This window comes from Acanthochromis polyacanthus, chromosome 5 (genome assembly GCF_021347895.1).
Source record: "Acanthochromis polyacanthus isolate Apoly-LR-REF ecotype Palm Island chromosome 5, KAUST_Apoly_ChrSc, whole genome shotgun sequence".
NCBI lineage: Eukaryota > Metazoa > Chordata > Actinopteri > Pomacentridae > Acanthochromis > Acanthochromis polyacanthus.
In genome coordinates this window covers 8,953,849-8,969,742 of record NC_067117.1, presented here as the reverse complement: position 1 = coordinate 8,969,742, position 15,894 = coordinate 8,953,849, and the positions used below count along the sequence as shown (strand labels likewise).

The 15,894-nt window shown below is 40.7% G+C and overlaps 1 protein-coding gene across 2 annotated transcripts in view; it reads left to right on the top strand.

The window, feature by feature from the left end:
- The first annotated feature begins 2,254 nt into the window (after nucleotides 1–2,254).
- Nucleotides 2,255–15,894, top strand: part of itga7 (integrin, alpha 7) — a 36,955-nt gene continuing 23,315 nt past the window's right edge. For both annotated transcript variants that reach the window (XM_022192254.2, XM_051948566.1), the window contains exon 1: nucleotides 2,255–2,801. In XM_022192254.2, coding sequence (XP_022047946.1) covers nucleotides 2,584–2,801 — 218 coding nt within the window. In that variant the 5' untranslated portion in view covers nucleotides 2,255–2,583. The remainder of the gene's footprint in view (nucleotides 2,802–15,894) is intronic.

Sequence of the window (15,894 nt, the reverse complement as noted above, 5' to 3'; positions counted from 1 at the left end):
TCAATGTGTTAACTCGGACCTCAGATTCTCCAGATCTCAATCCAATCAAGCGTCTCTGGGATGGGTTTTCTCTGGAAAAGCAGGATTCATGGAGGCCCCACCTCACAACTTACAGGACTTGGATTATTGTACATGCTGTCCACACATCAGAGCTGTGTGGACAGCATGAGAAGAGCATACAATATAAGGAAGGGCTTTAATGTGGTGTGTGTTGAGAAGTAAAAGGTGATTTGGTGTCTTTTTTCAATCAAATACCCTATAAGGGCAGCAGGGGGCAGAAACAGGAAACTGGCTCCTGATGTCAGCCCGATCACATGAGAGGATTTCAGCCTCATCCTGCAGAAAACTGGAGTATGTAGACTTTGATGACAGACTACAGTGACACTAATCTTAGGCTGGTTTTAATCCTTGTTAATCTGCAAGAGTTATAAAAAAATTTCAACGTCTTGTTAACTTCTCACCTGAATTTTCAGGTATTAAAGTACCAGCAGCTAACTAGTTTGGTCAGCTGTAGGCTCTGTGCCTTGAATCCAAGTGTACTTAATAGTAATGATAGCAGCTTCTTCGAGTCATGTAAAAACTTTCTGAAGGGACTCTCATGAAGCACAGATACCATTTAGCAGAACCAAATAAGAGACACAAGCTTAGAAATGAGTGGTTATTTTCCCGTTTAAAAGACTTTACTTGTCAGCCATGAATCACCTGTTTCAAAACAGAATATCTTATGCACCAGAAAAGATCCACAGAATGAAAAGAGATATTTCTGTGGTTCCTGTCATTTTCTTCAAATTTCAATTTCATTGTGGTCATGCGTTGTGTTTCAACCTCTTGCCACACAGTAATCAGAGTACCTCTTTGTCTTGATTTTAATACTCCAAAAGCACTTCAGCCGTGTGTCAACTTGGCCCAGACAAGAAAGACCTTTGGAATGAGACCAAAAAATATAGATTTTGTGCTTTTAGCTGCAAGGAAATGCATTACTGTGGTGGGTTGTAATAGTTTGGACTACTTTTTGTCTGATTTGTGCAGTTTCCACCACAGATAAGTGACAAAATTGGCTGATATGCTCTTCTAACTGGTTCACTATTTTTGGCTTGACAGACTTACTGAATATTGATGGTATACTTGCAGATATCAAGTGGAACCTTTTTGTGCTCAAGGTATTTATTTAGCCACAGCACAGACAAACTGATTTGTCTGTCTGTTCAAGACTTGAAATGCATTGAAGAGTTTTACCAATTATTCATTATTATATTGAAGTCCATATTCAACTATTTACAAACAAAAACAGCTTGTTTTCAGTCCAGTTGAGTGAATTATCTAAGCTCTCTAACCAAGGACACACAAACTCGCTCTAAAAGGGACATTAACTCCAATATAATGCTAGAATGAGGTCCTGAAAACCTTATCCAAGTTTTCCACCTGTTTGTGTAATTGGTCCACAACTGTTTGCGTGAGGTTTATTGTGTTGAACAGCTGAGGTGACACACTGACAGCTGCACAGAGACAGACCCAAGAGAAACAGAAATCAGCTTTGTAAAGCAGCTGTGGGTGAAGTTGCCCATCATGCAGGGAAGGAAAAACTAAGAAATGCATTTGGTGGGTTGAATTTTGTGCTGAAAAATGCATGGAAGAGGCACTTGTGTAAGTAAATTATACTGTGAATACGTAAATGATATGCTTTGTTGTAATTCTGCAATCTTCCTGATTGTGTCTGTGTTAGCATTGCTGTGTCACACCACTTACATTCTCCCACTCCGGCTTTTCAGTGGGGCTAAAGGTCTGCAATAAAGTTTCTTGGGTCACTGTGCACATTTCTGCCCCTTTTGTCTCCCAGATTCTTTCCAGATCGCTGCCACCAGAAGAGAGATGTCAGGGCTTTCAAGCTCAGACTGAAAAAGAAAAAAGCAAGCCCCTAGTTTCTTTTGTCTGCTGGCTTTTTAACTTTCAAAATTGTGTCTCAGGTTTTTCCCCCTTTATGCTTTGTGGATGTACAAGCACCTGCAGCAGTGAGCGGCCGCCGGGGGAGGCAGCTTTGGACCGTGTGAACTCGACTGATAAAACAGTCTGCTGTCTTTTACCCTCTCCCGCTCTTGTTCAATAGCCTCCAAGTATCCTGACAACCTTGCCTGGTATTTTGGCACAAGTCCCCTGAGTGTTGATGTCAGCTGAGAGAGGGGAGGGAGGGGGAGGAGGGTCTGAAAGAGAGAGAGAGGGGAGGGGGAGGAGTGAGCGGGCTATTCAAGGCACTTGTCCTCTGTCTCCCTCTGAGCATAGAGGAGGGGGAGGCGCACATGCATTGAGAGAAACACACTTGCACACACACACACACTCACACACTTAGTAGTAGCAGCCTGCTCTTCAGACTGACAGCAGCAAACGGAGTTGAGAGCACAGCAGAGCGAGGCAGAAAGAGGACTGGGAACAAGGGAGGCATCCACAGAGGAGAGGAACAGGAGACGAGCACTTACACAGGATTTGCCTCTTTTCTGCCTCTTTTGGCTCTCTGGGAGTCATAAAAGGAATCGTCCCCTGTGCTCTTCTTGAACTGAACTTGCTCTGCTAAAGGACCTGCTCCCTGCTATGGCAGACCCGGTGGGACATGGGAACACTGCTTCCCCCTCATCTCGCCCCTCTCATCGGTGGACTACCTTGATCTGGGCTCTGTTGACCCTCTTGTGTCAAGTCCGGGGCTTTAACCTGGATACTACCCACACGCTGCACAAGTTGGGAGACCAGGGCACCTTTTTTGGCTTCTCTCTTGCACTTCACCAGCAGCTTACCCCAGACCCTCAGAGCTGGTGAGTGAGAGAATGCGGCAGTGAGCTTGTCCTGTGTGTCCTGTGTGTGTGTTTGACTCGGTTTAAATGTGCGATATCTTGGATCTGCACCTGCTCCTCATGCAAAATGCTTCCTCTGTCATGGATGATCATTTAGGTGCTCTCAAAAGCTGAAATAGGAGTTTTATGGCCACTATACAGTCAGCATTTCTGTGTTGCAACTCAGATTTGCCAAATCACTGCCAGGAGTTTCAGCATGTTTCTAGGTCCGTGTTCAGAGACAAGGGTTTACAGTACATGCAGAGTGGAATGAGAGTGGTCGCTAAATCAGCAGGCAGCGTTTGATTTCTCTGAAAGGAAGAAAATGCTTCTTAAAGTGGTTTTCGTGTAGCAGTTTATGTATGATGCTGAAGATCCTGGACTGGAGTCTTGGTAGTGAGGTGTCCTTCAGTGTGTTCACAGAGAAGTGTTGCATGTGTGTTTGCTTGTCTATGTTTGTTCTCTGATCTGCTGTTTGTCAGCAGCTGTTTTGATGCGTCTTTCAGTGTGACCGGAGCAATCATAAGCCCTGTTCCCGTCCCCCATAAATCATACATAGATGATAACAACAGGTCTGCTTGTAAGTCTTTGTAAATGCTGGTTGTAGGGCTGTAAATAGGAGGATTAATTAATGTAGCTCTCCTGAAGCTTTGTGATTAATACTGAGGGAAGAATACAGATCTTTCCCCTGAATATGGAGTAGATAGTATTCAGGAGTTTTCCCCATTAGCCTATAGCTAATGTACCTAATTTTCCACTACAAATTCTCTTGGTGTCTCTATACATTAACAACTGCGAGACTGTTTGCACGGTACTGTACTATGTCTAGTGATGAAATAAGTGTTGAGATCATTTGCTTACACAGCAGAATTACAATGTGAAAGTCTTGTTTTTAGATTATTACAATGTCAGAAGTAAAACTGAATGTTTTATACTGTAGATTATTAGAGCTTGTATTGTACTTTTGGGTTGATCATGTATTTTGTTGCTGTAGTGTTAAAAACTTACCTGGCTAGCTTAATTTAACATATAAACATATATATTTCTATATAGTCTGCAGTCTAGCTAGTAACTGCAGCTGTCAAACAAAGAGAGCAGAGTTTCCCATTTCCCTCTGACATGCAGTAGAATAGAATTATAAAGCAGCATAAAGTGGACAAAGTAACTCAGAGTTATTTTTACGATTACAAATGCTACATTAATCAGCAATATAAGTGGAAATACATTTTAAAAGTTTTAGGATGAGGGAATTAACTTACAATAAGCTCCTGTTTTGGAGCTCCAGATTTAACTGGCGACTCCTCAGTTTACCCAGGCTGGAGTCATCCTGTCGCCTGGTAAGACCGGGGGAATGACATCAGAGTCGTGTCACCCGGTCTAAAAACTTACCCGCTGCCTTGCAGGCTTCCTGGAATTTATTTTAAAAATTGACCCTGGGAATAAAGTTATTGTACTTCTTACTGCTGTGACCTGAGCGAACAAGAGAGACGAATCTGGAGAAAGTGTCCGTCAGTGATGTTAGTGCCAGAAGACAGTCAATAAAAGTGTGACCTGATGTGCTGATGTGGTGATGCATCTACTGGAAGAGAGTGGCATGAATAATGCGGCTGCCAGTATGCCGTGACATCACAATTACTTTATGTTTGTTGGTGATTTCATCCCTGATGTGATCTGAGTCTGGCTGGATGACTTTCCTTCAGCAGTACTGAGATCATGAATCCCAGTCATTTGAGCAGAGACCAAACTGAACAAACTAATCTTTTTTCTTATTTGCTTCATTTTGGTCCTATTTTCAGCCTTGTGACCATGTCGTTTTTCAGAAAACCCTACAGCGTTTAAAATGTTTAGTCCGAGACATTGCAGATTTTCATCAAAGAAACATGCAGTACTTAAATCTGCAATAATGGATTATTTTTGCCACTTTTGTGCAACAGAAACAAGCCTTGACGGTATTATATCATAAAGTTGATGAGTAATTTTGTGTCTGTCTGTTGTTTGGTGCTGGGCAGGTGGTGTGCTGTAACTTTTTACACACCAAAAGAGTAACATTAAGCACATGACAGTTGAACAATAGCCTAAAAACACACTATGGAACTGCAGATTCAGACAATATTTTTGTAAGTTAATTATGATACACAAGCTTTTACACATTTTTAAACAGGGCATCTTTAGGCAAGCATAAAATTCTACTGGATAAAAATTAATTCCTCTATTTTTCCACTAATTTTTTACTTGAAAAGTTCAAAATTAAATATTTTGAGTCCAAAAGACACTAAATACATATGAAATAGCTACTAGTGTCGAAGGAAAACTCCTACCAGGCCCCACAAGACCTAAATTCCATCAAATCTTATCAAATTAAATAACAAAATTTGTTTGCTCATGCTCTATACAACATAATCTACAATTTGTAATCTGTAAAAACATCATTTCTCTCAGCCTTTCAAAACCATTTCGCAGTCAATTTAAGTTGAGTTTTAATTAGTGTGGCACAAAAATTGCTTGGCTGGTTTCAGGAGAAATTGTGATTTGGGTTAAAATAAGTGCTTTGGTCACGATGGTTGAATAAAAATACACAAAACAAGCAACACTGACAGTCTTTGTTGTCATAGTTGGGCATGTGAATGCAGACTTGCTTTGGACTTCGGACTGAAACAACTGATTCTGTCGTTCACTGTATGAGTTTGAAACATTTTGAGTTTACGTTACTGCACTTTCAGTCATACAAATGTATTATTCAGATAGCAACACAGCAATTATCCTTCCTGTCTGAATAATACATTTCCATTAAGCTTTATGACGGTGCCCTCTGTGTTTTTGCACTTCATATCTGGGAGTTTCCAATATGCTGCTATTAAAATTTCTGCCCTTCTGATATACTGGCTTGAACATGTCTGCATGAGGCTTACTGTAATTAAATGCTACTGACTCACTTTGTCTTTGTATTTTGAAGGTTTAGGTTACTTTCGCCTGTGGCTTTACTGTTTCACGGTCATTGTGTGTTATGCCACCTGATTCAATTGTGAAAATGATATTGCTGCTTTGATGCTCCATTCTGTGCTCACTCATAGTTGAATCACACAACCTGTAATGCACAAGTGGTCATAGAGATCAGCTTAGTCATGCTGTCATCTTTGTATATGCTCACTATAGCTTTGGGGTTTACAGTTTACTGGAAGCACAACAACCAAGTGGATTCTTAAAGCATCAGAGAAAACCAGTGTGTTTCTGTAGAGGCTGGGTTACACAATGTTGGAGTTAGAAACGTGACTTAATATGCTGCTGACTGTCTTTTTGTACAGTTTTACATGGTCTATTCAGTACGACTGCCCCAAACTTCACAGTTAATTTTCAGTGTGGCAGCAAAGGTCAAGGCAAAGGTCAAACCATGTGACACGGTGATGTCATATTGACTGATGTGTTGTAAGGAGATCCTGGTCTGGAGGAAGTAAAAGTATGCCAACACTCAGAGATGGATAAGAGTGTTGATCTGGCATCCTTGGCTTCTGTACATCTGCAATATTTTCTTTGTTCATCGCCCTGAAGAAGAAGCCCCAAACTGAACTTAGTGGGCTTATTGCTGCTGATGCCAGACAGAGGATGGGATGTGGGGGTATTTGAGTCTGAGTTATGTATGTGCCTGCTATTTATAATGCCATGAGAAGTACTTCTGCTAATAGTTTACTGCCTGGTGAAGACAGGAAGCCCCCTGAGCTTAATCCCCACACCGCTAATGTGGCTGAATACGGCTACTGCATGTTTTTACATTCTAGTAAGTCAACCAACAACAAAAATAAATAAATTCCAGATAATCCAAACCCAATATTATGGTATATATATATATATATATATATATATGTGTGTGTGTGTGTGTGTGTGTGTGTGTGTGTGTGTGTGTGTATATTTATATATATATATATATATATATATATATATGTACATCTCAGCATTTAAAAGAGAACAGATGGTAAGGAAAAATATGGTACTAAGGTAGGGAGATATGCTGTGCAGGTGCATGATGGAGACATGAACTTAAAACACTAAAAGTCAAATAATTTGGACCACTACATTACAATTTCAGGGCTCACTGAAGTGATTATAATTCACCTTGAGATGTAAATAAATGTCAATTCTTAATTGATGGCAAGCAATCCAATGTGTCTCGTTGTCCACAAAGTCAGCCATATGAGAATCACACACTGAACTGTTTCCTTACTGCTCATGTTCTATAGCATATTCAGAATTTACTGATTCTACATACAGCAAAGCTTTAGTGTCATATATCAGTATACTTAGAATAAACCCATGACAGCATGATATAGCAGTAATCTTTCTGCACATGTTTAGCTAACAGCATCAGGCATGTAAATCATACTGTACCCACCACTAGGCCCAAATGGAAAGCATCCAGATTTACACTTTCCGTCTTCTCTTTAAGTTAATCTCTGCCTCGTAACTCATTGTAAGGATTTCTTGCTGTTTCGGAGTGCTTTAACAAATGTGGCGGGGAAGGCAGTTCTGCTTTACTGCTCCGCTCTGGTCACAAATCATCCATTATTGTTTTGTGCTGAGGGATCTGTAGCTGGCCTTGAAAGACACATCTAGCGATATCTCTGTTCAAACTCAGTGGCCCCCTTTCGCATTTCAATTTACAGAAGTAATTCCCTTTTCTGAACACCCTTTCTTTGGGAAATGAATACATTTCAATCAATCTTTTTTTTTCCAAACCCTGTCACCCACACATCCCTGACAGTATTGTTAGACTCTGATTGATCCTACTGTCAGGATGTTGATTCAGTAGGCCGAGAATTGGCTGTGTTGCATTGCTGTCAAAGGGAAAGTAGAAAAGTCTCGGGTTGCAGTGAGGTTCATGTTTATATGTAGACTTGCTTTGGTGCCTTTGCGAGCAGGAACACTCAGCCTCACTGCCAGGGGGGCCACAGGTAGCCAATATAGTCCTAGACATCTTGTCTGGAGTTTGGTTTCAGTGGCTGAGTATGAATCCAAAGCAGAGCTTTTTGAGGCTGAACAAATCCTCTCATTGAACTGGAGGCTTGATTAACACAGCTTAAATAACTCGACTAGAGCATGGAGGTGATTTTGAGAGGACTAAAGCTACAGAGATAGCAAAACAAGTCAAACGCAAAAGTGAAGAATCTCTGCTGTTCATGTTAGGAGGTTGTATTTCTTTGCATGGTTGGGTAATACATTTACAAACTTCATTCCGAAGAGGGAGGGCTGCACAGTGTCGTAGTGGTTAGCACTTCGCCTTGCAGCAAGAAGATCCCCGGTTCAAATCCCGGCCTGGACCTGGGATCTTTCTGCATGGAGTTTGCATGTTCTCCCTGTGCATGCGTGGGTTTTCTCCGGGTACTCCGGCTTCCTCCCACAGCCCAAAAATATGCTGAGGTTAATTGATTACTCTAAATTGCCCGTAGGTGTGAATGTGAGTGTGATTGTTTGTCTGTATATGTAGCCCTGCTACAGACTGGCGACCTGCCCAGGGTGTCCTCTGCCTTCACCTGAGTCAGCTGGGATAGACTCCAGCACCCCCTGCGACCCTAGTGAGGATAAAGTGGTGTATAGAGAATGGATGGATGGATGGATTCTGAGGAGGGAGGAAGGGAGGAAGGAAGGGAGGAAGACTTAATACTGCTGGTTAGCTTGATGAGCACAAAAACTGGAATTATCCCCTACTGTGTAAAACAAAAAAGGCACATAATAAATTTATTTTATGCTTGCAATATGCAGGGATATTTTATGGGAAGGTGATATAATTTGTTCATTAATAAATTCTATTAGGGCTTATAGTCCCAAGGCCAAGCTAGCCATTTCCAGTGCTGATGCTAAGCTACAGCACAGACTTCACATTTAGCATGCAAGAAGGATGGCTGTATCTTTAAAACTGTGTCCAACTTTCTGCAAGGAATTGTACCAAATATGTCAATACATGTGTTTTTCTCAGTGTCAACTTTGATTTTGTTGTTATATTGTAAAAATTCACAATGCTGTACATTTTACTGCTATTTACTTTGAATAGCACTCATATAAATGGCTTTAAATGAGGTTCAGCAGAACTGCTTCGCACGTTCATAACACAAAGAAGAATTTCTGGGTGCTCATTTACATTACAATAGCCAAATAAAAGCTGCTTTTTCACCCCCAGCTTAAGAGTTGAGAATGAACCTTCCCCCTTTTCCCCTCCCTAATTCAATTCATGATTTTACTCCTGCTCACTCTTTCTCTCGCCCCTTTGCAGTTTGTCCCACAGTAACTTTCTTGCGAAATCTCTGAGAGGCCATTCATGTGAAAGCCTCGTAAATGTAGGAACTGTTGCGATGTTTATTTATATGAGGGATCCGAAAGAGCAAAGGGTATATGGCATGGGCTTTACAGTCTGGGACACACACACACACATGATTAATGCCTTTTTCTACCTCGCACTTACTCTCTGTCTATTTAGCATTCTCCCATTCCTTTACTGGGCTGCCCAGACCTGGACAAAAGCTCAGTAGGAAGCGGCGTTGCCTGGCCGAGAGCTTTCAGGAATATTACTTTGCGGACCACGTGTTCACTGAATGCAGAGGGAAAATCTGCAGAGTCAGGAGGAACCGCGCAACTTAGATGTGATGGAGGTGCAGAGAAAATGCGCAGTTTGGCAGTGTTGGATGAGCAAAAGCTGATTCTGCATCCACACGAAGTTTTCTGGCCTTTTCTGATTTTGCATGCATTTCTAACTGTTGTCTTTGGTGTTGATGAGTCATGTTTGACTCTAGCTCTAGGTTTACCTTCCATGCTCTTCTATGAAAAGGCAACATTACCTTGAGTTGACTCTGGATTGCTTCTGAATGCCATATGATCTATGGGGGAGGTGTAGAAGGTCTAGAGGGAATATGAGCTTGAGGGATGAATAAATCATTGCATGTCTCCCTTTTGATTATGTATGTGTATGTGTGTGTCCACGCTTTTGTGTGTGTGTGTGTGTGTGTGTGTGTGTGTGTGTGTGTGTGTGTGTGTGTGTGTGTGTGTGTGTGTGTGTGTGTGTGTGTGTGTGTGTGCACGCATGGAGGCACTTAGCTTGACTCTGATAAAGATGCAGTTTAATCAATTAGCTGATGGCAGCAAGTGGGAACTGATACTGAACTGTGTGCAGAAAGACGCAATGAAAAGCTGACAGGAAATTGCAAGGGAGATGGAGCTTTTTGTTTGCATTTACTGAAAGAGATTTTGCGTTTGATTGTCCAGGATGGTGTTTGGATACAAATTGTCACATTACAGTTCTTTCAATAGATGTCCTGTGCATTATCATGGTCGCATCTTTTCTAATTTCCTCAAAACGGTATGAGTTGAGATGGTTGATATGAATCTGAGCATGTGTCATCCCTGTTGGCCTCTTGCATAAGATTTAAATAAATAAGCTCATTGTTTGTGTGAGGTCACACATACAGAAGTTCAAATATAATATTATTAAATAGGGAGTTCATGTAATACTATATTGTTTCACCACTTATGCTAGTTGCTATATTCATATTAAAGCACTGCAGAGTTTATCTGCTGTGTAATTAATGTCAGCATGCTAATATATTACCTGATAATATGATGTGAACCAATTCATCTAAATTTGATTTTCCTTAAGAATTTAAATTGAGTTATATTTAAAATGGAGTAAAGCACTGTCCCTGAAATTACAAAACACTATGCCAATAACTTTTGCTAAATTAAATGGAGTTCCTTTAATTACTCATTACATGACTATCAACTGTGAAAAACATCTTTTTAAAAAACAAAACTAAGTGATACAGATGTACAAAGTTTTCACTGATGTTCAATGTATGGATTTATTATGTTCAGTGGTGCTGCAGCGGCTATGCACATTGCTGAAGTCAGTAGTTAAGAACTTGGAAAGTTTTAAAAGTGCAGCTCGATTTAGTAAAAAAGACTTTGAATCTGGCAGTTTCAAAGAAGTTAGGAAAAGCCGCACTCATTTTATGACTTCAGTTTATACCAGTGTTAGAGCTTCTTTCACCTAACTAGAGTCAACATGGATGGATATTTTAACACTAGTGAGAACAACAATAAAGGCAGCATGGTTGTTATCTGTAATATGTCTTAGCTTTTTGCTTGAAATGAGGCACCAGTAGTTTTTTTCCTCATCCTATTAATATGTAAGCTGTAGAGCAGTGAAAACACTGTGAATTGTAAAGCAGCAATTAACAGCCAACCAATTTATTTTCTGTAATTTACACCCACATACAGAAACACAAAGAACACGGTGAAATCATGCAAGTGATTAGTTTCTTGTAGGACAAAACACAAAGGTGACCTGGAAACTTAAAGCTGATTAAAGGTGTCATTGAATGAATGTGTTTGCCTGTGTGATAGACTGCTGATCTATCCGGGGTGTTTTCCCTGTTTGTCACTGATTGTACTCTGCATAAACATCTCCCAGAAAATAGATGAATAAATGGACAGACCACTAATGTACATGGCCTTAACTACCAATAAACTGCTTTAAGGAAAAACATTTAAGAAAAGAAAAGGGAAGGAGGAAAGTCTTAAAATAGAGGTGGAATCTGAGACCCCAAGTAGATAAGTATAGGGATAGACAGATCAATAGATGGATGAACAGATAAGGAGGAGCAGAAAAGAGGAGATAAAAAGGAACAGGGAAGGGATGGTGTCGGGGTTGTGTCCTCTTTACACTTTGGACCTGAGGGCCAATCATTACCCCATCTATGCCTCAAAGTGTCCGTTCCCTTATTGATCAGTGGGGCAGGTGGTGAGCTTGGGGGGTTGTTAAAGATGCATGTACAGTGAGGATGAGGTTTCCACTGTCCTCAGAGACAGCAAACAGCCTCCTTCTGCTTCAAATCTACTTTCTCTGCTGTGCTGAAGTCATATGAATCCATGCAAAATTTATTTATTTTAATTTAAAATTAAAACATGAAGATTTGATGCTCATTAACAAATCGTTTAAGCTGAGTCAAGTTGAGTCACATCCGTGGGCAGTGAACCACAATATCCCAGAGGGGTTTCTTGCAGGAACCAGCAGCTGTTTCTGTCTCTCTCTTTGCACCTTGTCATGAGTTGTCCAACCCTTTTCTCTTTTGACCAGAGTGTGAGAGTTGAGATGTTAAAAACATAATGATTCACGGCTCTGTCACCTCATTCTCAGCTGTCGTATTCTCAAAACAGAGAGAAGCAACTAGAGCCAGGTGTCAAATCAGCTTTTTTTTTTTTTCCTGATATTGGCCGTTTAGTCTTACTAGACTGACTGTCTCAGACTGGCTGCAGTCAGTGTGTCCTTCTATAGTTTACACAGCTGCTGCACGGCTTTCTGTTGCCTGCTGCACATGCGTGTGTGAGTTTGTGAATAAATATTCTAGCTGCTCATGCCTCTATTAATGTCCACATGCTTGCACATGTTTTCCTTGTATGTGTGTGAAAGCATGTGTGTGTGTGTGTGTGCCCAGGTCAGAGGTCACAGTCTTGCCCCAGGACAACAACAGAAGGTCTAAAAAGCCTCTGGCCCCCTCAATGCTCCTGTAGAGCCACGGTCTATAGAGCAACAGCCTCGCACTGATCTGTGATGGGCAGATGTTACAGGCGCACAGACGAGGAGGCACCAGCAGCGACGGTCATGAAACTAAATAATGGAAATGTTTAGGGCGTCTCACAAACTGTATAAAATCCCGTGGCTGCAACATTCCGAGGTAGGGTTGGGTTTAAAAAGAGACATTTTTTAAAATTTCCTCTCTAAGTGGATCTTCACATTGAAACTACAACTGTGTAAAAGCTCCCGTCCCCTTCGGCAGATTGCTTCGATGATGTGGAGTCACGCTGAGGCCCTCTTACAGAACAGAGATTGTGTGGCTGCCTCATTAGCGTCTGAAGTGTTTTCCAGTCTTTTCTCTCTCTTGTCATTTTTCTGCTGCTTCTCTCCTTTTTTAGTGCCAGTACTTTCTCTCCGTAAACAAACCAAGCAGAGCGGAGGGATTCTCTTGCGATGACAAAATACCTTTCAGCAGATGTTTGTGCATTTTGTTTGACTGTGCAGTTGATGTGTTCACAGATGGGCATGCCGCTACTGCCTCTCCAGTATTTTTCTAGTAGCGAAGAAACTGCAGCCTCATTTTTACATCATCAGCTGATTCTTTTGAACGTATGAAATATTAGATTTTTGGAATGTTGTCAACCCATGGAGGAGCATGTGATCCTGCGACAGAAAACAATGTCCTAAGTAGAAAAACCGGTCTGAATAGTATTCTCACATGTGATGCATTTCTTCATCTCGATCACATTACTGTCCAGTTTTCTTCTCACTGCCTGTATTTGAGGCTGTATGCATGCAGAGATGTGACTCCTGAAAGTGGGGGAGGAGTGAGTGGGGATGAAATTGTATTATAAATTGTGTGTACCCATGGGGAGGTGCAGAGGGGAGGATGGGGGAGGGGTGGACAGGAGAGAGTGTTGGGGTCAGTGCACATGCTCCCCTTCAGAGCGCACATGGGTACGAGCGCAGTGCAATGAGCGTCTGTGTTGTTTTTGTGATGATCAACTAGAAAAACCAGAGTGATGCCCGTGGAGGGAAAAGGGGAAGTCATAAAACACAAATCAAAGCAGAGGAATATGAATTTCACAGATTCTGGCATCGTACTTTAACAGCTTTGCCTTTGTTTTTTGTCGCTGACAGCGGCTGAGTGGTAAAAAATCTGTTTCTTCACATGCAAAATGTACACCTGCAAACAGGAGCTAAACATCTGTGTGAGAGACAGATGGCATAAGAAGACCACAGGGATGTTCATGTTGTGTATTCCTTCGTCTTCCCTCTTTATACAATGAATAGTTTCTCTTAGATTGGTGCAATGATTGATGGCGTAACGGTTTGGTCTTCTCCATTACCATTTCAGTGCTATTTTTCAAGTATTAATGATAGTTGTCCATATTTGTAATCAGTGCAAGTTTTTTTTCATGGTTATACTTTTCTTTCTTTCTTTCTTTCTTTCTTTCTTTCTTTCTTTCTTTCTTTCTTTCTTTCTTTCTTTCTTTTGCTCTGTAGTCAAGCCTGCAGGTATAGCAATGCCAGTCAGTCTATTGGTAGGTTCACTACTTAGCTCCAGACTGACATGTATCAACTAACAATGGATGCACTTTCAGGAAATTTTCTTTGAACATGCAACGTATCCCAGATGATATCAACATCACTCCCATCAGCCTCAGCAACACTGCTAAAAAGCTAATCTGAGATTGAGAAAATTAAAACCTTCTCCTTACTTTTCATCAGTTTCTTAACATTTCCATCGTGATCATGTTAGCATGCTGCTATTGGCATAGTTCAGCCCCCAGCGTGTCTGTGGATGTGTTTTATTCGGGGTTCCCTGATGCAGACAGAGCTCAGGTGCTCTATCTAATCTGTGTGTTCAACCTGGCATGTAATTCACACAAACACACACACATATCTGTGCATGCTGGTGCAGGCTCTGTGGCGTCTGGGTTCATGTGGGTTTTCCACTAGACAGCGTCACCGTCACACTCAACACCCTGATATCTTCTGTAGGGTCAGTGTGTAGAAGGAACGTCATGCACAAACACTCACATTACACGCCACACACGCATGCAGACACACAATGCCAAATGTGGATTTACTGAAAGACGAGCTTGGAGCTCATAATCATATGAGTCAATCCTGAACAATGAAGTGGGCTAAGAAGTGGGTAAAGGGCAAATAAATGAAAGTATTACTCAGCTGTGACAATTTATCTGTGTCAAATTTGAGACGTGTGCCTGTCTGTATGCTGGGTACTTTCCAGTTGTAGAGGATAGATTTACACTTTTTCAAAGTTTGAAGGCTAATCTACAAGAAAAGGTACTTGAACAAATTTCTCTTCCTCCTGTTCATACTGGATGTTGAAAGATCACATTCCCAGCATGCTTCAGTGTGACTGATGGGAGAAAGTATAGTTCAAAGTTTATCTCAAACTAAACTAAGGCTTCACTAGTCAGGGGTAAGTACATTAAATGGTATCTTTCATGGTTATAGTCCTTATAAAATTCCCTCTTTGTTACCGTCTTTGTAACGTTAGAAGAAATCTAATGATTTTTTTGATTTACTGATTGAAGTTTCATATTACTGTGTCTTCAAATACAATTTTAGTACATTTTTGCGTAGAATGAAAATTGTAAATTTGTCTGCCATCATTAACATTCAAAGTGCTTTGAGAAGGAGATCTCTTAATGGCAAGTATGAACACAAAGGATCATTACAGCAAACCCATTCTAGTATCAGTATTCACATTAGAAGCTTTAGAGTTGTGAGGATTGTTAATGGCTGCAAGGCCATGGACATTTATAAAAAACTAAGATTTTCAAACAAATTAGGGGAGATTAAGGAAACTTTACACGTAAATGGCCTAAACAGGGCTGACACTAATGATTATTTTCACTTGCTCGTTGTTTTATTGATGAACCATTTAACAACATTTTCAGGTGGTTTGCTTTCTTTGACCAAACCCAAACATTTTTAATTGGCTATGAACAAGATAAAGACAAACGGAAAATCCTCATAACAAGAAGGTGTAACTAGTGTATGCATATTAGTATTTTTCCTTAAAATAAACCAAAAATTCAATTACAATTAAGTTAATCTTCAATCTTTCAACTAACTAACTGCACAGTCAGCAAATCATTTCAGCTCCAGTATGAAATATTTTCCTACATTATGACCAAGGGACGTTATAATATCATATAATATGCGACTGCAGGTCAGTAGTATTGGTAGCAATTGATTCTAAATTGAACAAAATATAATTGAAACCCAAGAAAACCTGCTTTAACAGTTGTTTGCCTGGATATACAGTATCTTATGGATTCAGTGATGTTTTCTACTAGATGAATTAATTCAGTCTGGCAGGGTCCTACAGATTTTGGAAACAGACATGTTGGGAGCCATCCCAGTCTCTTGTCCAAATAATGGTCCTGTAACAGATAACCAGACCTCCCAGGTTTACACCCCAACACCTGCCCGTGTATCTGCACATACAGGGGGAAGGAGCCGTATCACCTTAACTCCTAAACA